The sequence below is a fragment of the Chaetomium globosum genome, genomic scaffold (genome assembly GCF_000143365.1).
Source record: "Chaetomium globosum CBS 148.51 scaffold_1 genomic scaffold, whole genome shotgun sequence".
NCBI classification, from domain to species: Eukaryota; Fungi; Ascomycota; class Sordariomycetes; order Sordariales; family Chaetomiaceae; genus Chaetomium; species Chaetomium globosum.
The window spans coordinates 2,939,356-2,966,115 of record NT_165976.1 but is presented as its reverse complement, the minus strand read 5'-3'; the positions used below and the strand labels follow the sequence as shown (position 1 = coordinate 2,966,115).

The window sequence follows — 26,760 nt, the reverse complement described above, 5'->3', positions numbered from 1 at the left end:
TAGATGGGGTTGGGTGAGGTGTTGTTTGCTGTATGATAGCTTGGGTGGGATGATAGCAATCAGTATGCGGTACGGGCTGTTTTCTGGGAAGCGTTTATAGCGTACTCCTGGGCACGATGGTTGGTATGGATGGCGAGCTGTCTTCAAGACGTGTATTCGATGGTATCATGATGCTGCGCGTGTTGTTAACACAGAGAAGTCCAGCAACAAACCCGGAAAAATCCGACAACAACCTCCATCACATACATATCATATACACGCTCGCTCTCATCGCTTGTTCCAAACGTCATCAGATAAACCGCCCATCCCAGAAGATCCCGCTGTATGTCCCGCATAACCAAGATAGGAAAATATCCAACGAGTGTTGTACTGTGTAACCAAACCATTACAACCCAGCCCAACACCAACCAACCCCCTCAAACAAAAAGACTAGCTATTTACATAACAACACACCTCCCCTTCTTATCCTTTACCCCCGCCACATCCATCCCATCCACCACACCCCCACCACCACCCCTCCGATTCCCAACCCCAAACGCAGAGCGAACACTATACGCCGTGACCGTGACATCGGTCCACGCGGCGGTGCTCTGGACGTCAAAGTCGGGCTCGCCCTTCTTTTTGCGGCCCTTGCGGCTCTTCCCGCGCGTCGACCGCCCGCTCCACCCCCGCTTCTTGGCGTCCGCCACGTTCTTGGCCGCCGACCGCTCCGCCCGGCTCTGCTTCCGGCTCAGGCTCGGCACCCGCCGCGAGAAGCTCGTCGACGCTGAGCCCGGCGGCGGCGGGACGGTAAGGAGAGCCCCCGGTGCGAGATTGGGAGGACTGTTGTAGATGGGCGCGAGGCGGTGGTCTGGGGGTTGGAGTTGTTGGTGGTGTTGGTATGGATGTTGCTGCTGTGGTTGGAGGTGGTGGTGTTGGGGCTGCTGTGGTTGGGGGTGCTCCTGCGGTGGCGGGCGGAGGATGGAGGCTTGTGTTTGCGGCCGGGGGTGCCGCGGGATGGGGGAGAGGATAGGCGTCTCGGCGCGCCGGTCCGAGGGGTGCCGCTCGGGCGGATCAAAGGCCCCCGAGACACCCTTGGGAGTGCTGATGATCAAAGGCATTGTCCTCGACAGGTGTGTCCATTATGTCGTGAGGACGGCGTGGTTCGGGGTTCGTGGATCGTGGTCGCGTGTGTGAAATTGGGCCGCGGGAGATTGCCCCCGCGGGCGGGGGAAGGAGTAATGCTGTTGTTGGGAGACGGGGCGTTGGTACGAGGTGCGCCGCCAGTTCTGCTCGCCGCCTGCGTGACCATCAGTTGCTGTCCCTGGGAGCGGGAAGCTGCCAGAAAGAGGCCGTGATGTGGGCGCGAGGTTGTTGAAGGCAGGATCCTGCTCGTTTCCTGGTAGAGGGAAAGACTGGGAGAGCATCTCGTTGTTGTTGACCGGGGGCGCCGAGTATGGGTAACCAACCGTGGAATTGTTGGTATTAATTGGCACCGGCTGTATCGGCCACGTCCTTGAAACAGAAATACGTCGTACCAAGGGGTCGTCGGCAGTAGGGACATCGTTCATGGGTGGGATAGGATCGCTAGGGACCTGTATCGCGGGCTGCACAACAAGGGTCGCCGGGTCGCCACCCTCTGGCGATACAGAAGCGGTCTGGGTCCTCCCAGTGGTTACAGATTCCCCTCCAATCGTGGTCGGCGGCGAGGAAGGTGGCACCATGCTCGTTTGAGATGGTTGTTCAGGATTGCTCGCTGCCCTGGTGTCACTCGCTTCACGCGACACATGCCGTCCCACTGGCGCCAGAGCAGGCGAGTCGGGCGGTGAGACGTCATAGATGTTCTCACCCTCGAGATAACGGGAGGCCCTGGAGGCGGGACGCGCTGGATCCTCGTTGGAGGATGGGGCTGCTAGGCCCCTGCCGCGTTCATGAGCGTGAGCTTGTGGTAAAGGGGCCAACGGGGACGCCGTCACCCCCGGCGGAAGAGCCGGTACGGGAGGAACAGGGGGCATATTCGAGAGGGAGGGAAGTGGTGGGACAGGCGGGACGGGGGACGAAAATCGATTTGCCGAGGCTACCGTCTGGGCACGACGATGCTGTTGGTGCATAGAGGCCGACGAATTCCGCATGGCTTTCCGGTCCGCGCTTTGTTCGGCCCCTTCCCCGGCGGGCGCCGTGCCCGAACCGGTAGGTGGCAGAATCGATGTGTGGCGGAGAAATGAAGGCAAATCACCTGGATCATCTTTCTGATATGGGGGTGGCGGTGGGACCCAGTTATCGGCGTCGCTCTCGTGAGGATGTTCGGCACGGCCGTCAGCCCTGCGATATACGATATGACCGCTGGTGGTTGCCGAGGGATGAAGCCGGCGATTGTTGGCCGCTGCGGTCGCTGCGCGGCGGAGTGTTGTTCCGGAGCGCGGGCTTGCATGTGCATATGGCGCATCTAAAGCCTCCTGCTCTTCGATCGTTTGTGACTCCGTTTCCTCGCCCGCTGCAGTTGGCTCAACATTCTGATGAGGGCCGCTTCCAATACGACGAGGCACGAGAGGATCGTCTTCGTCGCCGTCCGGTTGAGTTGGTGACTGGGAAGGTAAAGGCGGGGGACGAGCTGCAGTAGTCGCGCTGCGCATGGCGACGGCGTGGCGGCTTCCCCTATTCTGGGCGACCGTCCGTCGACGAACGATGGCAACCTCGGTCGCCATATCGCGATGCTCTTCCTCAAGCACCTCCGGCCCCTCCTCAGTACCCACCTCGATGGTGCATTCCGTGGTGGTCCCGTTCGTGACGCTGTAGTCAAAGTCCATGATGGTGATGCGGCCACCGTCCACAAAGTCAATCCCCTCCTCATCGGTAACCGAGATATTCGGCGCAACGCCGCGGGCGGCCACCAGTAACCGTTCCTTCACGCTCGAATCCGCAAAGTCCGCCACAAACTTGACCGTATTGATGCCCTCCAGCTCGCCGATTTTAGAGCCCGCAACAAAGGTATTTCGTAGCTTGTCGCACAGAATCTGCCACTGTGGTACCCTCACAGAATCGCTGTTTTCTTGTATCCTGATGCTCGAGCGAACTGATGGCCCACTGCTGTGGCGGGAGAGCCCGTTTACGTTGGAACCATTTTCCACACTAACGTTTGGGGGTTCGGGCACGGCATCGAGGTCCTCAGGTACTCCGTAGAGCCAGATTTCCTTGCCCTGAAATCCGGCCGAGACGAGATCACCAGAGTAGGATGCGGCGGGTAGCGTACAGGGGATCAGCCGAGCCTGCGAGTTCGGGCTGGGCACCGGTCCCGTGAAGTAGGTTGTCCCGTTTCGCAAGTCGTCGATGCGCACCGCTCGGAAAGTCTCGAAACTCCTGTCGTAGGTGAAGGTCCAGGCAGCTTCCTCGTACTTGCCATTCTGTATCAGAACCGCATGGCTGCAGTCACGGCTCGTGTTTGGAAATAAAATCGACGTGGTCCAAAGCGCACTGATGTTATCATCGGCCATGTGGCTGCCGGGATCATAGTAAGGCGCAGTGAGGATCACCGTGTTGGGTTGGGATGCTTGCACTGTCGTCCCGAGGATTTGCGTCCCGTCAAAGGAGAACGTCAGAGCATCCACCCCGTCGCACTTGACGGCGCGTCTGTCGGTGGCCAGTGCCCCGGGATTTATGGAGGAGACCTCGATGCCGCCTTCGTAGGCCGCGGCCAGAACGGAGCCGCAGGGGGAGAGGGCGATAGCGCGGGGGCTGTGGTCTAGAATCATCGAGTGTGTCCGTTTCGGCGGCGTCTGGTTGAGGTCGTAGATATCCACCTCCATCTCAGTCAGCAAGACGGCAAGTGTGGTGCCTTCGTCGTTGATGCAGGTCGCAGCAGGGCGTCGTAGTATTTTGAACTCTCTCTTAACGGCAATCTCGGGGGTGCGGAGGTCGATGACATGTATCCTTGACGAGTTGTAGGCGAGGAGGTGGTGGCCCTTTGGCGAGGGGCTGAACTGGATGCCTTCGCCGCCCGGACAAGACGAGGAGCTGATCGAGTTCGATATAACTTTGATCACGGTCTGGTTGGGACGGAGGTACGCCTCGAACAAGTTGCGTTTGACTTCTCGAGCAAACAGGCGGCGGAGCCTGGGTAAATCATCGTCGCTAGTGACTTGCGGGGGCGCGCCATGGCTCATGGCATACGAGGGGCAGCTCGCAAGGTGATGCGCGTAAAGGTGGGCTTGCTGCGCGACGCTTCTCCATTTCGAGTTGAGCAGGGCCAGCGACGCAAATCCATTGGCATCTGTGACCTGGAGTATTCTGTCATATTGGGTGAGTATGCGAGCGAGGGGGGCAAGGACATCAACTCTGGAGGAGGAGGGACAAGGACGAGAGATATGGAGATTGGCGCATACTGTTGAATGATTTCGTCGGGGAGGCGCTCGAAGGCTGGCGGTTCGCTGTCGTCAAGACCATCGTCGACTTCGGTTATGATGATGGGCGCTTTCTCGATTGACGGCCGCCTGCCCTCGCTGGTGTCGGCAACAACGCCGGTAACGACATCGTGGTCCGTCATTCTGGACGACAAGCCCGGGGCTGAATGCGATCAAGGCAGCCGGTTGTCGAGCCAGAGAAAGTATCATGGGCTAGCAACGTGGCTCGCCATCGGATAAATTTTGGTATTGCGGGATAGGTGGGCGCAGGCGGGAACACAAGGGATGGATAGGATGGATGGGATGGAATAAGAGTTAGACCCCCTCGAAGGATGGCGTTTTGGCGCTGGTTCGGGTGTTGGCGCTGCGGTTGGCGCTGATGAAGGGTTGAATGCTACTGTAGCGCGGCACGACGGCAGGACGGCAAGGCAGCTGGCACGCAGCGCCACAATAATGATTGGATGGTCAAGTTCGGATGGCCAGGCACAACCGTATGGAGGTTAGGTACTTCGTAGGTCAATATTGGACAATCTGGTCTGATCTGGGGTGAATCTGGAATGCCTCCTGAAAGTGCGTAGAGGTAACTTTTAGGGCCTCAGGGGCACAGGGCCGTTGGTAGCAGCGGGCAGGCTGCAATGCTTGGGACTTGGTGCTCCACTGGGCTGCATGAGGTGCGCCAAGCCTTTGTCAGCTACCACCTAAAGCGCGAGCCCACGGGTTCCCTCTCGCTCCCCTCGCTCCCGCTGAGATGGAACTCCAAACAACAACCTGGCTTGCCTGAGAAGCTTGCTGCGGCGACGAACTGTCGCAAATGCACGGTGCAGTCGCAAGGATCGGGCAAGTGATCGCCCTGGATGCGCGGCAAAATCAGAAGTCGATCTGAACAGGGCATGTTCTCCGCCCTTAATACGGGTATATCGCTGGCTGATGATCCCCGTCTGGACCCTCCCGGCGGGAATGACTTCTGGAATGCACACCGATCGGCCGAGGTTCGCTCACTCCGAAGCTGGAAATTCCAGTTTCTCAAGGGACTGACTGACCTCCTAGCCGAGCCTCAGCCACCATCATCGAAAGGGCGAAGGCGAACCCGAACTCCCTGCAAGAGCAACCCTCTTTGTTTCTTCACCTGGCTGCCGCTGTGGCCCCCAACTTGATGGTGCCCGGATTGGCGCTTCGTTGATGATTGAGCCCCGGGCACAAAAATAGCAGCAGTGCCCACCGGGGATGTGGCCAACCTGTCTCATTGGGTGGCTCTGCTGATGTCGATTGGGCAGAATACTTACGAGAGCAGGGATTAACAAAAACACACAATCGATTCTGAGCCGCAAGCACGGCATCTGGGCAACACGGATTCGGCGGTGTCAGGTCTGGATCCACAATCTGGGCGCTTTTTTGTTGCGCTTTCTGGTGCATGTTCTCGGTGGACAAGAAATGGAGATCCTGTCGTTCCAAGCGGGCCGTTGCGGGGCATTCAATAGCATTCTAACCCTAGTCCGAGAAATGGAGCCGAATGCAACGCGATAAAACAAGAAGTTGCGAATTGCGGAGTTGTTCCGCTCCCAGCTCTCGGAAAGGCAACCCGACCGTTCAGCTCCCAGGGTGACAATGGACTTTCGATCAAATTCGGCTGCCTGCGGAGTGTCATCAACCCTCAAACAATGCGTCAGCGCGAGCCGGACCGATATTGACCCCAGCCAAATTATCGAGAGAAACGTATCCCGCCGGAGGTTGTGTTGATTGCCAGGATGACGGATGAGGAAGATCCTGAATGTCGAGGTTACCTCGCTCTCTGACCAAAAAAAGTCGAACTCAAAATGGGAGAAAGAAGTCAAGAAAAGAGAAAGAGGTATGTACAAAAGAAAACGAGAAAAGAAAAGGAAGTAAAGGAAACCGAGCAAAATTCAAATAAAAGAAACCGAGAAAGCAGACTTTGGTCTTCCGAATGGCTTTTTTTAGTTCCCCTCGTCCAAGGTTTCGTCGGTGGTTACTCACAACATCAATATATGTGTGCTGCCGTATGTCGTCAATACAGACGCACACCACACCCAACGCCGGCCGTTTGCCAATGCTTGACAACCTTGTTGCTTATATATAAATTCGACACAATGTCAAGACGAAAGGAGCCAATTAAGGTGCTTGATTAACTAGGTACGTAGGTAGCGAGGAAAGAATGAAACAGCTATACTTATTGCGAGGGGACCCTTCGTTGGCAAGGACCCTCTTCCGGAATTTTTCCTTGCCCAGGAAAATCGAGCGTTGAACTTCGAGATGAAAATCGGGCACGGACGGCATGGTTCAAGTCAGCACTAGCAGAGAGAGGGGCTGTCAGGTCGTCTCAAGATTCCATTGTGCTGTGCCGCTACGGGTTTTCCAGTCTTCGGATGGGGCGGGGGAAAATGACAGCTCCAAATATTAAGTGGGGGCCCACTTCCATACACGTGATTTCGTGGCGCGTCTTGCCGCGCCTCGACTTTCGAGTAGTTCGTCGCCAAGTCACCGACATCTCGCGAGTCAACCCGGATTGACAGAACCACCATCTTCATATACACAACAACACAATAACCACGATCAATCGTGGGTTATTCCAATGGCTCGACAGTCGGCTCGGAAGGTAGCCCAGGCAAAAACCACCACGATTGAGCCAAAAACTCGCATCGAAAAAGCAGCGGGTGCCTCGGGGGCTTCGGTAACGACGAAGAGCACAAAAGTAACAATTGTGACCGAAACCAAAGTTGAGGTGACCGAAACGAGGGCTCCCAAGCGTAAAACAACTCCCACTGAACCGGAATTTGATGGCGAGGACCTCGAAAACGCCAGTCCTGTCGAAGACAAGAAACCTGCCCCCAAGAAGCGCAAAACTACCAAGAAGGACGCCGAAAACACCATGGCCCTAGCAGCCCGGACAGCAGTCACCTCGCTCAAGCGAGCCATGTACATCGGTGCCCATGTCTCCGCCGCTGGGGGCGTCCAAAACTCCATCCAAAACGCCACCCATATCGGCGCCAACGCCTTTGCCCTCTTCCTCAAATCCCAGCGGAAATGGGTCAGCCCGCCCCTCGCCGACGAAGCCAAAACCCAATTCCACGACCTACTCAAGCAGCACAGCTACGACGCCGGCAAACACATCGTCCCTCACGGCTCGTACCTCGTCAACCTCGCACAAGCCGACAAAACAAAAGCCACCCAAGCCTACGACGGCTTCCTAGACGACCTGCAGCGGTGCGAGGCGCTGGGCATCACGCTGTACAACTTCCACCCGGGGTCGACGGGCGGCGCGGCCATGAGCGAGGCGTGCGCGCGCATCGCGGGGCAGCTGAACCGGGCGCACAAGGCGACCAAGACGGTGGTGACGCTGCTCGAGAACATGTGCGGCAGCGGCAACGTGGTGGGGTCGCGGTTCGAGGAGCTGCGCGACATCATCGCGCTGGTCGACGACAAGGCGCGTGTCGGTGTCTGCATCGACACCTGCCACGCCTTCGCCGCCGGGTACGACCTGCGCACGCCCGCCGCCTTCGACAAGACCATGGCCGAATTCGACGCCGTCGTCGGCCTCAAGTACCTGCGCGCGCTCCACATCAACGACAGCAAGGCGCCGTTCGGCTCGCACCGCGATCTGCACGCCAACATCGGCACCGGCTGTCTGGGGCTGCGGGCGTTCCACAATGTCATGAACCACGAGAAGTTGCAGGGGCTGCCGATGGTTCTCGAGACGCCGATCGATGAGAAGGGACCGGATGGCAAGACGGTGGAGAACAAGCAGATCTGGGCGGACGAGATCAAGCTGCTTGAGAGTTTGATCGGGATGGATGTGGACAGCGCTGAGTTCAAGGAGAAGGAGAAAGAGCTGAATGCGCAGGGCGCGTCGGAGAGGCAGAAGATCCAGGAGCAGGTCGATAAGAAGGCTGGGAAAGGCGCCAAGCAGGGAACGAAGGGGAAGGCGAGGGGAAAGAAGACCAAGAAGGAGGAAGAGTCGTGCGACTCGTGCGGCGAGAGCGACTGATTAAGCTGGCTAATATTCCATCATCATCACTGTATGTTAGGCTCGTATAAAACTGAGCTAGACCTGTATTTGTACAACAAAATGCTCTACCAGAAGGGGTGGGAGCTTGGATAACAAAGACTGGTATCCGACGGATGTCGAAAATAAATAATTATGATACCCAACAGGAATCCAACTCTAGCATCTCATGTTCATGACTGTCTTTACCAAAGGATATCATCGACCTCGAACCACAGCAAAAAACGGGAGAACAATACAAAAGAACGGAAAAACTGGGTAGCACCAACAACCCGCCCGCCCAACCCAACAACACCCCCCTCATCTCCTCCCTCTCGCCCAAGCCTCCACCTTCCCCATCAACCCCTTCAACCCAACCCCCCTCTCACAATTCCCCTCCAACCACCTTTCCATCTTCTCCCTCACCGCCCTCATCCCCTTCAAAACCGGCATCGCGCCACCCTCCTCCCCCTCCACAAACGCCCCCGGATTCAGCAATAAATCAAAGCACTCAGCCCAAATCTCCGTCTGCCAATACCGCTTCAGGCTCTCCCGGGTGCGGTACCGACGCCCGCCCACGCCCGAGGTGGCCAGCCCGCCCGCGTCGCAGCGCACCGTCTCAATGTACTTGCCGAACAGCAGCACGTGCAGGGTGCCGGCGAGGCCGTGGTAGTCGATCTGCCAGGTCCAGGGCCGGCCCTCGCGCATCTCGGCGCAGTCCTGCGCCGTCGTCTTCCAGTCGGCTACGAAGCGCACGTCCGGTGTGAATACTCGCGCGTCGATTGCCCGCCCGAAGTCGATTAGTGTTACGCCGCGCCCGGCCCACCCGCCCGCGCCGGAGGCGTGGTATTGGGAGGAGAGTTGTTGGGGGTGGTGGTGGTCGGGGTGGTTGTTGGTGGCGGTGGTGTCGAGATTGAGCCGGAGTAGGCAGTTATCGGCCTTGAGATCGCCGTGCATGATCTGTTTGGCGTGGAGAGCCTCAACGGTGCGGAGGAGCTCGATCGAGAAAAACATGGCTAGCTGCTCGTCCATGACGCCTGAGGCTTCACTGCGGAAGAGGTTGACTACGTCGAGTAGGGTGCCGTGCGGGTGGAAGGGGAGAAAGAGGAAGCCCTCGTCTTGGTAGAGGTGCATTTCGAGGGCGGGCGAGAGGGAGGCCGTGGCACGGTGTTGCGGGCCGAGACGCGAGTGTGCGAGGCGCATCATGTAGAATTCCCAGGGTGTTGGCGGGTCCTCCATCTTGAGCGCCTCGCGTTCGTAGCGTTTGTTGTGTGTGCTGGCGAATGTACCGCGGCCCATTACAGCGACCGGGCCGTTCTCGTCATGTTGGTTTTCGTCAGTGGGTGAGTCGCCATCTGGACACGAGTTCTCGACGAGGTATACTGGAGCGAAGGCGCCAGCTCCAAGCTCCTTCCGGATGGTGTACTGTGACTTTGTCCCGGGAAAATCAAGAACCACGGCGGTGCCCAGATTGCCCGTCTTGTCCGTGCTGTTCCTGTTTCCTTTACCGGCTGCCTTAGCGAACTTCCGAATCTCAGCCCCCCTCTCATACTTCTCATCTCTGTGGTCGTAAAACCCATCATATGAGCTGAGTGGGGGGTGGATGTTCGCCAGGATTTCTGCCCGTACGCTCTCATCGACGGGATTGCATTGGGTCTCCTTGATGATGGGTCCCTTGGGGATAAGCGCTTTCGGGGCAAATGGCACACCGGCCGAGGTTGGCTTCACTTTAGGGAGGAGGGGTTGAGCGACTTTTCCCTTTGGCCTGTCCTCCTCGATTACCTCCCGCAGCGGACTGCTGAGCGGTTCCAGATCAAGGTTCTCTTCCTCGTCCTCCAGCTCGTCCTCAAGCTCGTCCTCTTCCAACAGCTGCTCGACACGCCTCCTAGACGGCGTTTTGCCATACCTGCTGTGATCGCTTGTCATATCCAGCGAAGTCTCAGTCCTCTCCGTGATCGGTGTCATAAAGGGAAGGCGGTTGTTAGCTGCCTCGACGGGATCCCTATACGGCCGCCGGGAGGGGATGTAGTCTTCCGGAGGTATCGGCACAAACATGGTCCTCGTCCTAGGGGGTTCCAAGTCATCGTCATCCTCGTCATATTCCCGGTCACTTGCTGACGCCACATTCTCCTGTCCCATGTCGATTAAATCAGAAACCTGGGTCTCGTCCCGTTCCTCGGCGTCTCGTTCGAGGTCAGGGATGTGCTTGTGCATTGAGAACTCTGACCATTCGCTGGCCACGCTCTTCACATCCGAGGCATCGTCGTCATCCTCTCCCCCAGCACCTTCTCCCTCATCGCCTGCTTCACTCGGCGGGATGTTGGTCGTGTTCACAGTGCTCTCGGCATCGCTTGTGTAGTCATCAGATTCATAACCACCCTCATCATCGCTGGCGCCCAATTCACGGCCAGCTGGTTTGAGGGGTGCGTTAAAGATATCGTAAATGTCGTCAGTGGCTGCTTTGGTGTGCAGTGTCATGGTTGGTTCAGCAGTGGACCGCCTCTTCTTTTTAATCTTGGGCCCAGAAGGCGAGTCCAACTTTGCTTTGACTACCACAGTGTTAGAAATGAAGATGACAAGAACGAAGACAGGCATACTGATTTGCGTTTCATTGACCTCAACCACTTTTTTCCTCCGCGGCTTCGCCTCCTTTGGATAAATAGGGGCACCGTTCTCGTCGAGCCGTAGGACGTCACGGTGGATTGTCAGTTTCTGTGAAACTCTATCCGCCAGAGAATTCACCTCTCCCATGGAGTTTTCGTCCGCAAACGAAGGCGTTTCTTCGTCTTCCCATTCATGACGGAGCCACCCCTTATTAGCAGCCCAAACCTCCTCGAAGCTGAGTTCAGTACCAGGTTCATCAGGGGTCGGATAAATCATCCGCAAATCGACAAACACGCGTTCCCTCTTTCCGTTGGCAGGGTTCACCGTGACCTGGACTTTGTTGTGATGGATTGGAATGTGTGATTGCGAAAGCTGTTTAGAGAGAGACTGGATACATGATACGCCAGACCGCCATACATTAGTCCTATATTGATCAACATCTGGTTGTGGCGGGCAGACGGGACTTTGGCTTACCGCATCCCTGAACACGGCCATCTTCGTGCCACTCTTCTTGCCTCCGGCCTTTAGTGTCTCTCCAGCCCACGGTTTAGGTTCCACCACGTTCTCCTTCTTCCGGTCAGACAGAGACCCGATGCTATCCCATCCCTTGGATCCCGCACCGCGTGATGACATAGCTGGCGCCGCAGGCTCAGCATCCGCGTCAGAGAAAATAGCCAACTTCGAACGCGCCGGCTTCGACGAGGACCCTCCAAGTCCAGCCGGCTGTCTTGGCGCTTGCGGGTCATGAGCAACGGTGGCAGTCGCAAAAGGGTCGACCTTGGAGGCAAGTGCCGGCCGGGCCGCTGGAAGCGCCGGGGATGATGGGCCATCATCCACCTCCTGTTGTTCCCTTCGTTGCTCAAACTCGCCAAACTTGCGCAACAACCGTGCGGCAGGCCGGGCTTCCCGCTCAATCCCCAGCTTGTAGACCTCTTCTGCTTGAGCCCACCTGCCCGCGCCCTCAAGCCACGCGGCATATTCTTCGTAGAATAGCGCAAGTGTTTCGCCGATCGAGTGCCGAGAGAGGAAGACGAACGCCTCGCGCGGCGCATCCGAGAAAAAGGTGATGTAGTGGAGCCACATTTTGACATAGCGCGGGTCGTTTTTGTATTGGGCCGAGCTCACAAATGCCTTGGTTGCGCGCTCGAGAAGCGTGTGCAGTTGGGACTGCGGGGTGGCCTGGGCTGTGGGATATGCGTCGAACGTCCAGCGAACATAGCGATCGTAGATGTCGAGAGGATCATCCGATTCAGAAATTTGTGCCAGCTCTTCCTCAAACTCGGCACGGATGCTGTCATTTACATCCTTGGTGTCCAAAGGTGACGGTGTCAACTGGGGTTGAAGTGGCGACTGGGAGAATAATTCGGCAAGCTTCTTGGCTGATCGGCCGCTCGGGAGCGCTTGAATATTTTCCTTGTGATCCTCGATAATATCAAAGTTGACGGCGTCTTTGGGGGCCATTTTGCTTGAGGGGCCGTCCTCTGGGACGGCTTGATGAGGGGTCGTGCGGTTTGGGCGAAGGAACAAATGTTGGAATCAGGTTGTGTTCGGAAAGAAAGCGAAAAGTACAGCCGTTTTTGGCGATATCAGCTCGTCGACCTACCTGGCCTGTCGCATTCTAGAAAGTTGACTTGTCGAAGGAGGGGAACGCGCTCCAGTTCCGGGTAATTTGAGGGGTTGCAGGTCGCGACGAATCATACCCACTTTCTTGTTTCTGCACCAAATAATTATTTGTCGTCGCTGGAGCAACCGTCGACAGCTGTAGCCATCTGAAATGGCGAGATACTGCAGCTGACACACCCTTTTGCAGCGCTTTCAGCTCGCTCCAGATGGACATCGATATGTCCCAATTATCAAGTCTCTATATAGTTTCGGTAGTATTCGAGCCGTTGTCTATCCTCGATGCTCACGATGAGATGCTCGGTCTAGCTGTTTGGGCACGGGCTATGCCTGTGGCTTTCTCGAGTGACTTCACCATTGACTCACCGAAGAACAAATTGGACACGGAACAGCAAGGTCATCAATCATAATGGCAGCATTGGCCTGGTATTCTTTGTTTCTAAAGCCACATTACCTCCATTTTCATGAGCCATTCCGAAATCATTTTTGCCCGAGGTAAATACCCTCCCAAGCGAACCTACTTCCGGTGCAAATTTCCTCCCGAGCGAGCCTTGCGTTAGGCTCCCTTACAGCTGAACCGCCTTGCGGAAGTTCTCGCCGGCATAGACGGCATTGTCACCGAGCTCCTCCTCGATGCGGAGGATCTGGTTGAGCTTGGCAAGACGCTCAGACCGGCACGGGGCACCGGTCTTGATCTGGCCAGAGCGGATACCGACGACAACATCCGAGATGGTGACATCCTCGGTCTCACCGGAGCGGTGGGACACCATGACGCCCCAGCCGTCGGCATACGAGTCCTTGGCGGCCTGGATCGACTCGGTGAGAGTGCCAATCTGGTTGACCTTGAGCAGCAGAGCGTTGGCCGCCTTGAGCTCAATGGCCTGCTTGATGCGGAGGGGGTTGGTGACCGTCAGGTCATCAGCAACGATCTGGATGTCCTGGGACTTGTAGAAGTAGCTCCAGGCCTCCCAGTCATCCTCGGCGAAGGGGTCCTCGATGCTGACGATCGGGTAGGTCTTGGAGAGCTCGCTGTACAGGTTGGCAAGCTCCTCGTACGTGAGCCACTTGCTCGGGTCGCTCTCGGGGTTCTTGAAGTCAAGGTCGTACTTCTTGGCGTCCGTCTTGTAGAACTCACTCGAGGCCACATCCATGGCGATCTTCATCTGGTCCTTGTAGCCAGCCTCCTCGATGGCCTCCATGATCAGGTCGAGGGCCTCCTTGGGGGTCTGAATATCGGGGGCAACACCACCCTCATCGCCAACGTTGCCGGCGGACTGGCCGTACTTCTTCTTGGCCAGGCCCTTCAGCTTCTGGTAGACCTCAGCACCCTGGCGCATGGCCTCGGAGAACGAAGGCGCAGCAGACGGGACGATCATGAACTCCTGGAAAGCCAGGCGACCACCAGCGTGGGAACTATCAAGAATCGTCAGCAAAGCGCCTCACAAGTCTACTAAGCGAATATCCCAACTCACCCGCCGTTGAGGACGTTCATGAAGGGAACGGGGAGGACGTAGGGCTTCTTGGTGCCAGCGAGGTCCGAGATGTGAGCATAGAGAGGCACACTCTTCTCGGCAGCGCCGGCCTTGGCAATAGCCAAGCTCACACCAAGGATGGCGTTGGCACCAAGCTTGGTCTTGTTGGCGGTGCCATCGAGGTCAATCAAGAACTTGTCAACCTTGGACTGGTCCTTGACGTCGATGTTCTCCTTGATGATGGCGGGACCGATGACCTCGTTGACATTCTTGACGGCCTGGAGGACACCCTTGCCACCCCACTTGGTCTTGTCGCCGTCGCGGAGCTCGCAAGCCTCGTGCTGCCCTGTGTCACCACACCCGTCAGTTAAGCCCTTGCCGACGAAATGGAGATCGGTGTGACGGACCAGTAGAAGCGCCCGAGGGGACAATGGCGCGGTGGAGGCCAAGCTAGGTCACAACATCGACCTCGACGGTAGGGTTACCGCGAGAGTCGTACACGTAACGAGCGTGGATCTTGGAGATGGTCATTGTGAATGATTCTGGCAATTGGATGTCAGTGAGTTACTTGGCAGGCGGGCAACCAAGGGCTGTTCAACGATGGAAGGTTAAGAAGAGGGTGTGGTATGGGTACGATGACAGCTTGAGCTGCGAGAGACCAGCTGTGGGCCGCGGAGGACCATTTGCCCATCTTTACGGGCGAAATTCGCTCAATTGCAAGCTAGAGGGGATTTGCCGCAAGCCTCATCGACGCCCAAAACTGGTAGACGAGGGTTCGCGTTGTTTTGGAGGCGAGGAGGTCATGGAGACGAGAAAGGGAAGGCAAAACGAAGTTAAATGTTGGGATACGTACCTTGGGTTGAGCTTGGTTGGCAGTTCTCGTACTGTTGTGGGGAGACAGATGGCTGAGAAAAAGAGGAAAAGGAAGAGATCAAGAAGTCGATCGGAGCAGGGAGAAGCTTCTGATCAAGGCGCGGTTGAGGAGGGGCAGGATCTGTTTTGGTGGGGTGATAAGGCGCTGCAGGGGACCTTGATGGGGATTGTTAGTGGCTGTTAAAATGCGCCTGTCATACAAGATGAATCACTCAACAAATCGGAGGGAAGGAGCGCTCGATTGCTCCCGTTTCCACCCCTGCTCTAACACTTCACTCTAACAATGGCGTGCAGCCCAAACAAACGGCGGGCTCTTGCATTGGGGGAACGCGGGCATGATGGGGCGAATACAGTCCGTTTTGCCCAGCGAATTCTGGTGAGCGCGGGGGTCAGGGACTTGGGCTGCTTGGAAATTCCCGCCGTTGTCGGAGCCACCCCTGTGCAACGGTGGGAGGAAGAAACGCGAGATGGAAAGTGAGTCCCGATTTGTTCAGGAAGCCTTCCTCAACAACGTGCTATGTTAAGTTTCAAACATTGGCCGCCCCCGCAGTGGTATCGGGTCGCGGTCAGAAGTAATCATATGCTCCTCACCGAGCTCCTAACCTGCCATATTAACCCAACTGCTTGGTGCCCCTCCTCAACCCCTCCATCACCAAGCTGTCAGTTACCCCGCTGCGGGCGCTGAAGAGTGGGTCTGGAGCTGGGAGGTCTCCACCAGAAGAACCAGATCGCTCTCCGATGGAATGTGGGACAGAGATGGGAAGCAAGAACCTGCGGGCGCATCTGCAGAGCTACAGCCTCTGACGCGCAGACAGGTTTATGGGCTTTTGATCGATGAATCTTCTAGGACGGCTGGTGTCATACGCTTGGCTAGATGACGGCCGCGTTCAAGTTTCGCTTCGTTTGACCAAGTTGACTTGAAGAAGGAATGTTGCTGCCCATTGCCTTTTATACGGACTCGCCTCTAATATATACTACCTTAGGCAAGCATTTTCAATTTGCAATAGAAGCCATGATTTTCGTGAATGGATTGTTGTCCGTTGTTGGGCGCCGATGGCCAGGGTAACTCTCAAAATATGGAAATGGTGAAATGTGTAATGCAAGAAGGTAATTACACAATCTTCCTCAGGGTGCCCGCAGTAGAAGAGGCCAGCTGCCGAAAACGAATTGGTGTTTGTCCCGAATAAACCATCTATTGGCAGCCTGTACGTAAACATTCCTCTTTGTTCTCCATAACAACCTATTCGTTTCTGGAAGCTCGAAAGGCACGATTCCGGCCTTGCCATCCTTACCTGTCACTGACCGCTTGCCGAAAGCAGTAAGCGAACACCGGTACCTGCCGCATGGGTAGAGCAGGGGCCTGTGCGGTATTCGTCGGCGCAGCGCTGCTCTTGGTTGGCAAGCAAAGTCGTTCATTTGCAGTTGGATTTTGGGAGGAATGCTTCAACCTGACGAAAAAGTGTATGATAGGGCCCACTGTACATTCATGTATACTGTCTTTTATTCATAAGATTTCTCTCTTCTTTCTTTCAGGATGTTTCGCTCTTACCCTGCTGCTCGTACCGTCTGTCGTGGAGTGCAGAGACCAGTCGCACGAGCAGGAGCGGTGCTGCATTTCCGCACGCATTTGACATCAAAGAATTTTACATCACGGTACGCTTTCGCATACGGCGGCCCAGGGGACCCGCACCAGCCCAAGGGACGTCAGGGACCCAGGGGTGGCCAGAGGTGCCGGAACTAATCGTCGCCCCCGCAGTTACTCGGTCTCGAGTCGCCTACCCTCCTCTCCAACTACTCCCATCTCCTTACACCGTCATCGGACGCTCTCACAACCACGAACACTTCGTCTCTGCAGCTCACCAGTCCGTCACTGCTCCTACCGCCGTCACAACATGTGCCGAACACAGGCTGCTGCCGATGTGGCAGGTGGGGTTAACGTGCAGGGACGGGAGCTGCTCCCCGCCAACGTCATCCCGCGGCACTACAATGTCACGTTGGAGCCCGACTTCAAGAAGCTGACATTTGACGGCACCGTGGTGATCGATCTCGACGTGGTCGAGGACTCCAAGTCCATCTCGCTGCACACCCTCGAGCTCGACATCCACAGCTCCAAGATCACCTCGGGCGGCCAGACGGTCAGGTTAGCCAGCTTCTCCCTACCCCTTCAGCTCTTGCAGCCTAGAATCTGACCGTAGATGCAGCTCGTCCCCTACCGTTTCGTACAATGAGGCCACCCAGGTTAGCAAGTTCGACTTCGACAACACCCTCGCCAAGGGAAGCAAGGCGCAGTTTGAGATCAAGTTCACTGGCCAGCTCAACGACAAGATGGCTGGCTTCTACCGGTCGACTTACAAGAACCCCGACGGTAGCGAGGGTATCTTGGCCGTCTCCCAGATGGAGCCTACCGATGCTCGCCGTTCGTTCCCCTGCTTCGACGAGCCCTCCCTAAAGGCCGAGTTCACCGTTACGCTCATTGCCGACGAAAACCTGACTTGCCTGAGCAACATGGATGTTGCTTCCGAGGCCAATGTCAAGTCTGAGCAGACAGGGGGAACCAGAAAGGCCGTTAGCTTTAACAAGTCCCCTCTGATGTCGACATACCTGGTGGCTTTTATTGTTGGCGAGCTAAACTGCATCGAGACCAACGACTTCCGGGTTCCCGTCCGCGTGTATGCTCCGCCTGGCCAAAACATCGAGCACGGCCGTTTTTCTTTGGACCTGGCTGCCAAGACTCTCGCATTCTACGAGAAGGTCTTTGGTATTGAGTTCCCTCTCCCGAAGATGGACCAGATTGCCATTCCCGACTTTGCTCAGGGTGCCATGGAGAACTGGGGCCTGGTCACCTACCGCGTGGTCGACTTGTTACTGGATGAGAAGGCCAGCGGTGCGGCGACCAAGGAGCGTGTGGCCGAAGTCGTGCAGCACGAGCTGGCGCACCAGTGGTTCGGCAACCTTGTTACCATGGACTGGTGGGACGGCCTGTGGCTCAACGAGGGCTTTGCCACCTGGGCCTCGTGGTATTCCTGCAACGTCTTCTACCCGGAATGGAAGGTCTGGGAGTCGTATGTGGTCGACAACCTCCAGCGTGCCCTTGCTCTGGATTCGCTCCGGAGCAGTCACCCGATCGAGGTCCCGGTAAAGAGGGCCGACGAGATTAACCAAATCTTCGACGCCATCTCCTACTCGAAGGGCTCCTGCGTTCTGCGCATGATTTCGACTTACCTCGGCGAGGACACCTTCCTCGAGGGTGTCAGGCGGTATCTCAAGAAGCATGCTTACGGCAACACCCAGACCGGGGACCTGTGGGCGTCTCTTGCTGAGGCCAGTGGCAAGAGCGTGGAAGAGGTGATGCAGGTGTGGACCAAGAACATTGGTTTCCCCGTGGTTACGGTGTCGGAGAAGGATGACAAGACCATCCAGTTGAAGCAGAACCGGTTCCTTCGCACTGGCGACACCAAACCCGAGGAGGACCAGGTTATCTACCCTGTATTCCTCGGCCTGCTCACCAAGGACGGCATCGATGAGTCGCAGACTCTGGACAAGCGGGAGGATACCTTTACGGTGCCGAGCACCGACTTCTTCAAGCTGAACGCAAACCACACTGGTCTGTACCGCACGGCCTACTCGCCAGAGCGGCTTAAGAAGCTGGGCGATGCGGCGAAGCAAGGACTTCTAAGCGTTGAAGACAGGGCAGGTATGATTGCCGATGCTGGTGCCCTTGCCCAGTCTGGTTACCAGAGCACGTCAGGTGTTTTGAGCCTTCTCAAGGGCTTCAACTCCGAGTCCGAGTTCGTTGTCTGGAATGAGATCATTTCCCGGGTCTCTTCGGTGCAGAGTGCCTGGATGTTCGAGAACCAGGAGGATCGTGATGCCCTCGATGCGTTCCTGCGCTACCTCGTGAGCGCCAAGGCGCACGAACTGGGCTGGCAGTTCTCGGAGAACGACGGCCATATTCTGCAGCAGTTCAAGGCTATGATGTTCGGCACTGCCGGTATTAGCGGAGATGAGATTATCATTAACGCTGCCAAGGACATGTTCAAGAGGTTCATGGCAGGCGACAGGGCGGCGATCCACCCCAACATTCGTGGCAGCGTTTTCAGCATGGCGCTGAAGTACGGCGGCCAGGACGAGGTATGTTTGCCATGGTTGCTTGGTATCATGTCAAGGCTAACCGGAAATTAGTATGATGCGGTCCTAGACTTTTACCGCAAGTCAACCAACAGCGATGAGCGCAACACGGCACTGCGCTGCCTGGGCCGGGCCAAGCAGCCCGAGCTTATCAAACGTACCCTTGACCTTCTCTTTAGTGGCGAGATCAAGGACCAAGATATCTACATGCCCACCAGCGGCCTCCGCAGCCACCCGGAGGGCATTCAAGCGCTATACACCTGGATGACGGAGAACTGGGAGGAGCTTGTCAAGAAGCTACCGCCGGCGCTCTCGATGCTGGGCACCATGGTCACCATCTTTACGTCGAGCTTCACTAAGAAGGAGCAGCTCGCGCAGGTGGAGAAGTTCTTTGAGGGCAAGAGCACCAACGGATTTGACCAGTCCCTGGCCCAGAGCTTGGATGCGATCCGGTCTAAGGTTACGTGGATTGAGCGTGACCGCGCGGATGTAGCCGCTTGGCTGAAGGAGCACGGCTACCGTTCGTAAATTTTGCCTTGATGATAGGCCAGAGGTCTGATGATGTGGTCAGGTACCCAAGCATCGTTAGGGTTGGCAAGCTGTATAGCATACCGTCTCTAGACGCATCATAGATGAAAGCATGAGTATTCAAGATGGCCATAGATGGTCGGGATATTGAATACGGGAGATAGACATGTACAGCAGATGAGGGGGTTGATGAATGAGACAATACGCCACTTCTCACTCACCAGATATACGCCTGAGCGGGAGATCCGTATGAATTATTCCATTCCAACAAACCATTTGAGCTTGCCTTCAGGTTTGCCTCTATTTCATATCATGTATTTTACGCAACTCGTGCAAACTTAAAACATGTGTTATTCGCAGTTGAGTTGGGGTGGATCCATTTTTCACCAAAAAACATATACATCAGGGCGATTCTCCGCACTTCCACTCAGTTTCTGCAACACAACGGCTGCCCAACTCGAATACGGCATTGTAGCCCTTGAAACGCAAACTCAACACAGTCAGGATGGCGAAAGATAAAAAGGGTAAAACCGAGTCAAAAAAGGCCAAGCTGGCCGAGAAGAAGCAGAAGGCCGAAAAAAAGGCCGAAAAGAAAGCGAAAGTGAAGGCGTCCAAGATGGACGGCAGTGATGCCGAGGACGTCGATTTGGATGCCGTACTCGAGGAGTACCGCAAAGAGCAGGAGAAATTCCTCAAAATCACGGAGACTGTGGTTGAGGAGCCCCCGCGCGCCCGTTCAGCGGCGACCTTCCTGGCCAACCCAACCAACAGCAACCAGCTGCTGCTCTTTGGGGGCGAGTACTTCAACGGCTCACTTGCAACCTTTTTCAACGACCTCATGGTCTACTACATTGACCGCGACGAGTGGCGCTGCGTCACCTCTCCCAACGCACCCCTCCCCCGTAGCGGTCACGCCTGGGCCCGCGGCGGCAACCAGAGCAACGCCGTGTACCTCTTCGGCGGCGAGTTCAGCTCCCCCAAGCAGGGCACTTTCTACCACTACAACGACTTCTGGAAACTAGACCCTACCTCCCGTGAATGGACCCGCCTCGAACCCAAGGGCAAGACGCCGCCGGCCCGGTCCGGCCACCGCATGACCTACTTCAAGAACTACATCATCCTCTTCGGCGGCTTCCAGGACACCGCCAACCAGACCAAATACCTGTCCGACCTCTGGCTCTATGACACCACCAACTTCGTCTGGCACAACCCCACGCTACCCCCCGCCCAGCTCAAGCCCGACGCCCGCTCCTCCTTCACGCTCCTCCCCCACGACCAAGGCGCGGTCCTCTACGGCGGCTACTCGCGCGTCAAAACCACCGCCCCCACCAACAAGCAACAACAATCCACCCGCCAACCCGCCCACAACACCCAGCGCAACGTGCTCCGCCCGCTCCTCCACACGGACTGCTTCTTCCTGCGGGTGACTCCCCCACCGGCGGACGGCCCCGCGGGCGCGCCGCCCACGGTGCGGTGGGAGCGGCGCAAGAAGCCGGCCAACGCGCCCAACCCCGCGCGGGCGGGCGCGACCATGGCGTGGCACCGCGGGCGCGGGATCCTGTTTGGCGGCGTGCATGACGTGCAGGAGAGCGAGGAGGGGATCGATAGCGAGTTTTTTAACGCGCTGTTTGCGTGGAATGTGGAAAGGAATCGGTTTTTTCCGTTGGGGTTGAAGAAGCCGAGGGGGAATGCGGGGGGGAATAGAGGGAGGGGTGGTGGAGGTGGCGGTGGTGGGGAGCAGAGGGTTGGGGGTAGGAGGGGGAGGGCGAAGGAGAATGAGGAGGAATTGTTGAGGGGGTTGGCGGCGTTGAGGGCCGGGGCGGGGGTCGAGGATGAGGAAGATGAGGATGGGATGGAGGGGGGGAAGAAGGAGGAGGGGGAAAAGGAGGAGAGGGTGCTGAGGGAGATGCCTGTTCGCGCGGAGTTTCCGCACCCGAGGTTTAATGCCCTGCTGGCGGTGCAGGATGATGTGCTGTATGTGTATGGCGGGACGTTTGAGAAGGGCGACCGCGAGTATACGTTTGATGATATGTACGCGGTCGATCTGGGGAAGCTGGATGGCTGCAAGGAGGTGTTTAACCGGCCGGTGGAGGACTGGGTTGTGAGTACACCTGTTATGGCAAATCGAGAAAACATAACTAATCACAGGCGCAGGTATCCGACGACGAGGACGACGATGAGGATGAGGATGAGGACGACGACGAAGACGACGAGGATAATGACGAGGAAGCGGCAGAAGAGGAGCCCAAGGGGAATCTATTTACGCCGAGCAAGCGGAAGAAGAAGCAGGGTGCCGACGAGGCGTCAAATGCCGACTCTGCTTCCACTGAGCCGTCTACCGTTACCTCGGAGGAAGACGAGGAAACCGAGTCGGCGGCTACGACGGTTGATGACGGGCTGCCGCACCCGAGAGTGAGTTCTTCTTTATAGCCATTCTAATGATCCCCAACGACGCTAATCGTGCCTCCAGCCCTTCGAATCCCGCCGCGACTTCTTCCAGCGCACGTCCAACGAGTGGCAGGAGATTCTCATGACCAGCCTCCGGTGGAAGGGCATCCAGCCCGAGACACTGACAGTCAAGGAGATCAAGTCTAAGGCCTTTGAGTTGAGCGAGGAGAAGTGGTGGGACTGCCGCGAGGAGATTACATTGCTTGAAGAGGAGCAAGAGGCCGCGGGTATTGGGGAGGTTGTGTCGCTTGCTGATAGGGGCGAGTCGGGGCCTGGTGGTGGTGGCGGCGGTGGTGCTCGGAGGAGGTAGATTGTTTGATAAGGGTGTGATTTATTTCTGTATGCTTTGGCGGTAGAAGGCGACTGGAATGCATCGATGTATGGCCGTAGGTACAGGGTACTTGCTATGGGTACCAAGGTGCCGAGTTTACTTATGGAATTGGAAGATGGCACCTTAAACTATGAATCACTGATCTATATTGTATATACAAGTTCTTTCCTGCCGGCCTCTAACGAGGATCACCGCCCGATGGGAAGTGGCCCCAACGACGGTGGCTTAATTGGCACTGACGGTGGTCCTGCCACCTCGGTTTCGCACCTGTGTAATAATTCCCTGGAGGTTGCAGGTTCGAGCCGGGGTGAAACAAATGAGATTAAGAGGGCACTGCGCTCTTAGATCTGTCCCGGAGAAATCCCTAACGGGGTTCCGTAGCCGGCCACCTCCCCAGATGGGGGCTGGCCGGTGAGCTTTTGCCTTTTATTCTAGCTGTTAAGTTGAATGGTTTTTTTCTTCCTTTTTCTTTCTTTTTTTTTTTCCTATACTAAATATATTATCATTCTTTCAGAGCCTTTATAATTTCCTTTGTTTCCCATTTTTCCAGCTTATCAAAACTCCTCAATGATCATCCCTCTCCACTCGTTGTTGATGGCCAAGGGTATCACGTGACTAGGCGCCACCACTTAACGCGAGATTACTCTTTCCCTGTCCCATCGCGTAGCCTCATTCGTGCCTCACTTTCCCACCTCTAGCATTCTTGCCACTTTCCTTTTTTTTCTCTCGCCTTTTAAAAGCGACTTGATACTGTAGTGAAACCTATCATCGACGTTGTACCCTTAACGACAACATGCCACTCGGGATACAGCGCCTTAACGCAAAGCGATCGCAGCCGAATGAGTGCATCGTTTTCATCAAACCGTTGAAGGGGCCGGGAGAAGGAATTGCGCAAGATTTCCTGGAGAGAATTGCGGCGCAATGTTGTAAGTGGAATAGATTTTCCTGGATGTCTTGCCTCGAAATGTGAATGTTAACGTTGCTTGCAGTGCCTGTCATGCGGGAACACCGCCTCTCGGTCATGTCGTTGGAGGAGTACGAGCCAAATCCCGAGTTTGTCGGCCGCAACTTCAATGCCGGCGAGGTTATTCAGTTGGTGCTCAAGGCCCGGTCTGGTCATTGGTTGCCCTTCAACTATGTGCAAATGGTCATGATGCATGAGTACGTCCCCGCAGCCTCCTATGGCTTATAAACTTGCTGACATTTCAGCCTCAGGCTGGCTCATTGTAAACAGATGAACCACTCACGCGCCTTCTGGGCCGTCAGGAACCAGTATGCGGAGCAAATGAGGGGGCTGTGGTCTCGCGGCTTTACCGGAGAAGGCCTCTGGGGGAGAGGCGCGGTTCTAGCTACCGGAGAGTTTGAGAAGAATATGGTTGATCCCGGCGAACTATTGCCAGAGCACCTCTGCGGCGGCACGTACCGCTCGCGAGACAGAAAACGGAAGGCCAAAAAGACCCTCACTTACAAAGAGCAAAAAGAACGCCGCATCCTCAAAAAGTTCGGAGCAAATGGTGTTGCTCTCGGCGACGATGCCGAGACCAAGCAGAAGTTGGAGAAGGGCAGGAAGATAGCGGCCAAACCACGAGTGGCGGGGAGTGCAAGAGGGAGGGAATTAAGGGCTGCGGCAGCTCTCGCTCGGTTCGACCAACACAAAAAGGAAGAGCCGAAAGAAGAAGAGGGATCCGAAACAGAGAGTGGCGACGACTATGAAGACGACACAATATCCGGCCCGGACGCCGTTGATCTCGACGGCACGAAACTTGTCGATTCAAAGGGGAGAGGGATGATCAAGATCTGCGAAGACGAGAACCCCGATGATCAAGATGCACAAGACGAGTTACGGGAGCTGCGGAGTTTCGGATCGAGGAAGCCGGCCGTCAAAACGATCGACCTGACCCAGGATAAGAACCTGGGTAAACCGATCGCGAAGCCGGCAGCAAGCAAGTCAGATACGGCCAGCGATCCAAAACCCCCAAACCCGAAACCGAAGCCGCCAGCACCACAACAAACCCGGCCTCCCGCTCTGAGCTCTCGGGATTCGAGCACGTGTTCGGTGTGCACGTTCGTCAACGAGCCAGCGGCAACCACCTGTGCCATGTGCGCCAACACACTCGGGCCAGGAGGGAGGTTGGGTGTATGGGCATGCCAGAGCAAGACATGTAAGGGGACAAAATATCGTAATGCTGGGGATTGCGGCGTTTGCGGTGTGTGTGGGGAGCGGAGGCAAACGCCCGTTTCGGCCTGAGTCGTTAACGTCGCCTGCCGCCAACCTAAAGCTGGTGGTTCCGAGCTCCCTCGGCAGCCCACATCTGTTCTGTTCAACAAACTCTCATGAGTTTATGTACATGTTATATTAAGGAAGCCAACACTGCACCGCCCGCCATTGGCGGGCTTGAAAAGACCGACTGCCAAAGGCCGAAATTGAGAGGAGCGGCGGTCCAATGTTCGCTTCTGATGAGTTGAATATACACGGCGGTTACATGATCAACAAGTCGGCTCTGTTGATCTATCCAATATTCGGTACACTCGTTGATTAAGGATGAGTGGTGTCGGGTTTTGGGGCTTCTGTTCACCCCACATAACAAGGTATATCGGAGGCTCGATGTCCGCCCCACGGTGCCAACCATCTCCATCTTTCGTCATCGCAGGGTGATGCACATGAAATCCCCGGCTCCTCGTGTGATGCCATCGCTGACTGGGCTTCGAGACCGATGGAGAATCTGACATTCCCTGTATCCGACGGCAAGTCACTGCGAGTCGTTTGTCTTCTTCTCAGGGGTTATCACCTTATCCCCCGAACCAACCAATCAGCAGCACCAGGTTCTCTCCCTCGCTTGTTTCAGAAGCTGCCCGCATCCCCTCCTTGAAGACTTCGAAACTTGGATCCGTGGTCGCAGTCTTCTGCACAGCCTGAACTCCAAAGGACCGCCGATTGCCATCCCCGCCATTGACACTTATCAGGCAGGTGGAGAGCAACGGGGTATCTTTTGGTCGGGGAAACTGGGTTCCGTGATGCGCCGAGGTCATTTTCGTCGTTTGTTTGGTGGCAAGCCGTTGCGGGTTACTGCCGATCGGATCCTCCACCGGCGCATTGAACTTTGGGCGCCGTCCGTCGATCCACGCCGGCTTGGCAGGGGCCCGTGGAAACAAACGGGAGACTCCCTGCAGGAGCGAGTTTTGAGGTTTGGGACGAGGTTGAAAGACCAGGGTGCCCGCCGCCGTTTGTCGTGGTCCGGTTCCTTTCGTCAGTTTCAAAGGTTGACTGACATGTTGACACCTTGACGGTCCGTGACTGAGAACTCACCACCATCTCCCGGGGTATCTCTCTGCTCAGATGCTGGCATCACCACTTCCTTCGTATCTCGGTCTGTGATCGGTTGTTTTTGATATTTGTACATATCTACACTCTTTTCCTGAACCGACTTGAACCGAGAGGCCCAAGAAGCCGTTCTCTCTCTCTCATTCAGCGTCACATCTATCCTACGATCCTGAGGACACAGCTCATACAAAAACCCAAAACAAACGAAACCAAACATACAAAATGTCCCGCCTCATCCTCCTCCTCTTCACCCTCTTCGCCCTCTCCCTCGCGGCGCCCCCACAACCCTGGTACGAAAAATACCAGCAGCGCCGCGTGATGGTCCCGCAGTCCTACTACGAAGGCCTCTCCCTGCGCCGGCAAAAACCCATCAGCCCCAACTCAGTGCGCGACGTCGTCTGCCTCGACACCTCCACGTAAGCCATCCCCCCAACCCCCACCAACCAACCCACAACCCACAACTAACCACCCCCACCACCTATAGCCGCTTCGTCCTCTACGACGAATACGCCGCCTCCCTCGCCATCTGCGGTTCCATCGCGGGGCCCCTGGCCACGCGGTGCGGCGGCGCCCCCGCCGAGACGGTCGGGCGGTCGGGCAAGGCCGTGTTCACGCTGGAGGCGACGGAGCGCAAGCAGGGGGCCACCATCAACGTGTCCAAGGACCGGTGGGCGCGCTGCGTGGCGGCGGCGCGCGAGGCGTGTCCGCAGGGGAGTTTTGAGGGCGTTTGTGTGGGGGCGGCGACGAGGGGGGATGTGAGGTTTCGGTTGGGGAGTGTTTGAGTTGTTTTGTTTGTTTGGTTTGTGTTGGGGGTTGGGGTTTTGGTGGTGGTGGTGGTGGTGGGTTTTATTTTGTTGTGTTGTTTTTGGGTTGGCGTTTCGGGGTGGTTGGGTTCTGACGGCGTTCGGCGGTGGGGTTTTGGGCGTGGTTTTGCCCTGTGTTGACTGGGCATGTCTGTTTGATAAAGGGGTAGATCCTCTGGCATAGATAAACAAGAGAATGGAGAAGACCAGAGAGTCCTCCGAGATGGTAACATCCTGTTCCTGCCCCAAGCGGCTGGC

At 56.5% G+C, this 26,760-nt stretch overlaps 8 protein-coding genes across 8 annotated transcripts in view; 5 read left to right on the top strand and 3 right to left on the bottom strand.

Moving 5' to 3' along the window:
- CHGG_00961 (uncharacterized protein) overlaps positions 1-4,519 on the bottom strand; it is a gene marked incomplete at both ends in the record, with an annotated part of 6,996 nt that extends 2,477 nt beyond the window's left edge. Inside the window, 4 exons of the mRNA XM_001220181.1 lie at positions 454-1,083; positions 1,252-3,380; positions 3,585-4,263; positions 4,359-4,519. Of these exons, the coding sequence (XP_001220182.1) occupies positions 454-1,083; positions 1,252-3,380; positions 3,585-4,263; positions 4,359-4,519 (3,599 nt within the window). The remainder of the gene's footprint in view (positions 1-453; positions 1,084-1,251; positions 3,381-3,584; positions 4,264-4,358) is intronic.
- Positions 4,520-6,963: 2,444 nt separating this feature from the next.
- Positions 6,964-8,376, top strand: CHGG_00960 (uncharacterized protein; the record flags this gene model as incomplete). Its single annotated transcript, XM_001220180.1, has 1 exon — positions 6,964-8,376. The coding sequence occupies one exon, from the start codon at positions 6,964-6,966 to the stop codon at positions 8,374-8,376; it is 1,413 nt and encodes a 470-aa protein (XP_001220181.1).
- Positions 8,377-8,694: 318 nt separating this feature from the next.
- Positions 8,695-12,438, bottom strand: CHGG_00959 (uncharacterized protein; the record flags this gene model as incomplete). Its single annotated transcript, XM_001220179.1, has 2 exons — positions 8,695-11,307; positions 11,452-12,438. The coding sequence occupies 2 exons, from the start codon at positions 12,436-12,438 to the stop codon at positions 8,695-8,697; spliced, it is 3,600 nt and encodes a 1,199-aa protein (XP_001220180.1).
- Positions 12,439-13,163: 725 nt separating this feature from the next.
- CHGG_00958 (uncharacterized protein) lies at positions 13,164-14,600 on the bottom strand (the record flags this gene model as incomplete). Its single annotated transcript, XM_001220178.1, has 3 exons — positions 13,164-14,010; positions 14,070-14,410; positions 14,529-14,600. The coding sequence occupies 3 exons, from the start codon at positions 14,598-14,600 to the stop codon at positions 13,164-13,166; spliced, it is 1,260 nt and encodes a 419-aa protein (XP_001220179.1).
- A 2,234-nt stretch (positions 14,601-16,834) lies between these two features.
- Positions 16,835-19,598, top strand: CHGG_00957 (uncharacterized protein; the record flags this gene model as incomplete). Its single annotated transcript, XM_001220177.1, has 3 exons — positions 16,835-17,082; positions 17,144-19,073; positions 19,125-19,598. 3 exons carry the CDS (start codon positions 16,835-16,837, stop codon positions 19,596-19,598), a joined length of 2,652 nt encoding a protein of 883 aa, XP_001220178.1.
- Positions 19,599-20,103: 505 nt separating this feature from the next.
- Positions 20,104-22,356, top strand: CHGG_00956 (uncharacterized protein; the record flags this gene model as incomplete). The annotated part of the gene is made up of 3 exons (XM_001220176.1): positions 20,104-21,699; positions 21,753-22,010; positions 22,069-22,356. The coding sequence occupies 3 exons, from the start codon at positions 20,104-20,106 to the stop codon at positions 22,354-22,356; spliced, it is 2,142 nt and encodes a 713-aa protein (XP_001220177.1).
- An 814-nt stretch (positions 22,357-23,170) lies between these two features.
- On the top strand, positions 23,171-25,247 carry CHGG_00955 (uncharacterized protein; the record flags this gene model as incomplete). Its single annotated transcript, XM_001220175.1, has 4 exons — positions 23,171-23,303; positions 23,367-23,538; positions 23,593-24,539; positions 24,967-25,247. The coding sequence occupies 4 exons, from the start codon at positions 23,171-23,173 to the stop codon at positions 25,245-25,247; spliced, it is 1,533 nt and encodes a 510-aa protein (XP_001220176.1).
- Positions 25,248-25,921: 674 nt separating this feature from the next.
- Positions 25,922-26,481, top strand: CHGG_00954 (uncharacterized protein; the record flags this gene model as incomplete). The annotated part of the gene is made up of 2 exons (XM_001220174.1): positions 25,922-26,115; positions 26,184-26,481. The coding sequence occupies 2 exons, from the start codon at positions 25,922-25,924 to the stop codon at positions 26,479-26,481; spliced, it is 492 nt and encodes a 163-aa protein (XP_001220175.1).
- Between the last annotated feature and the right edge of the window lie 279 nt (positions 26,482-26,760).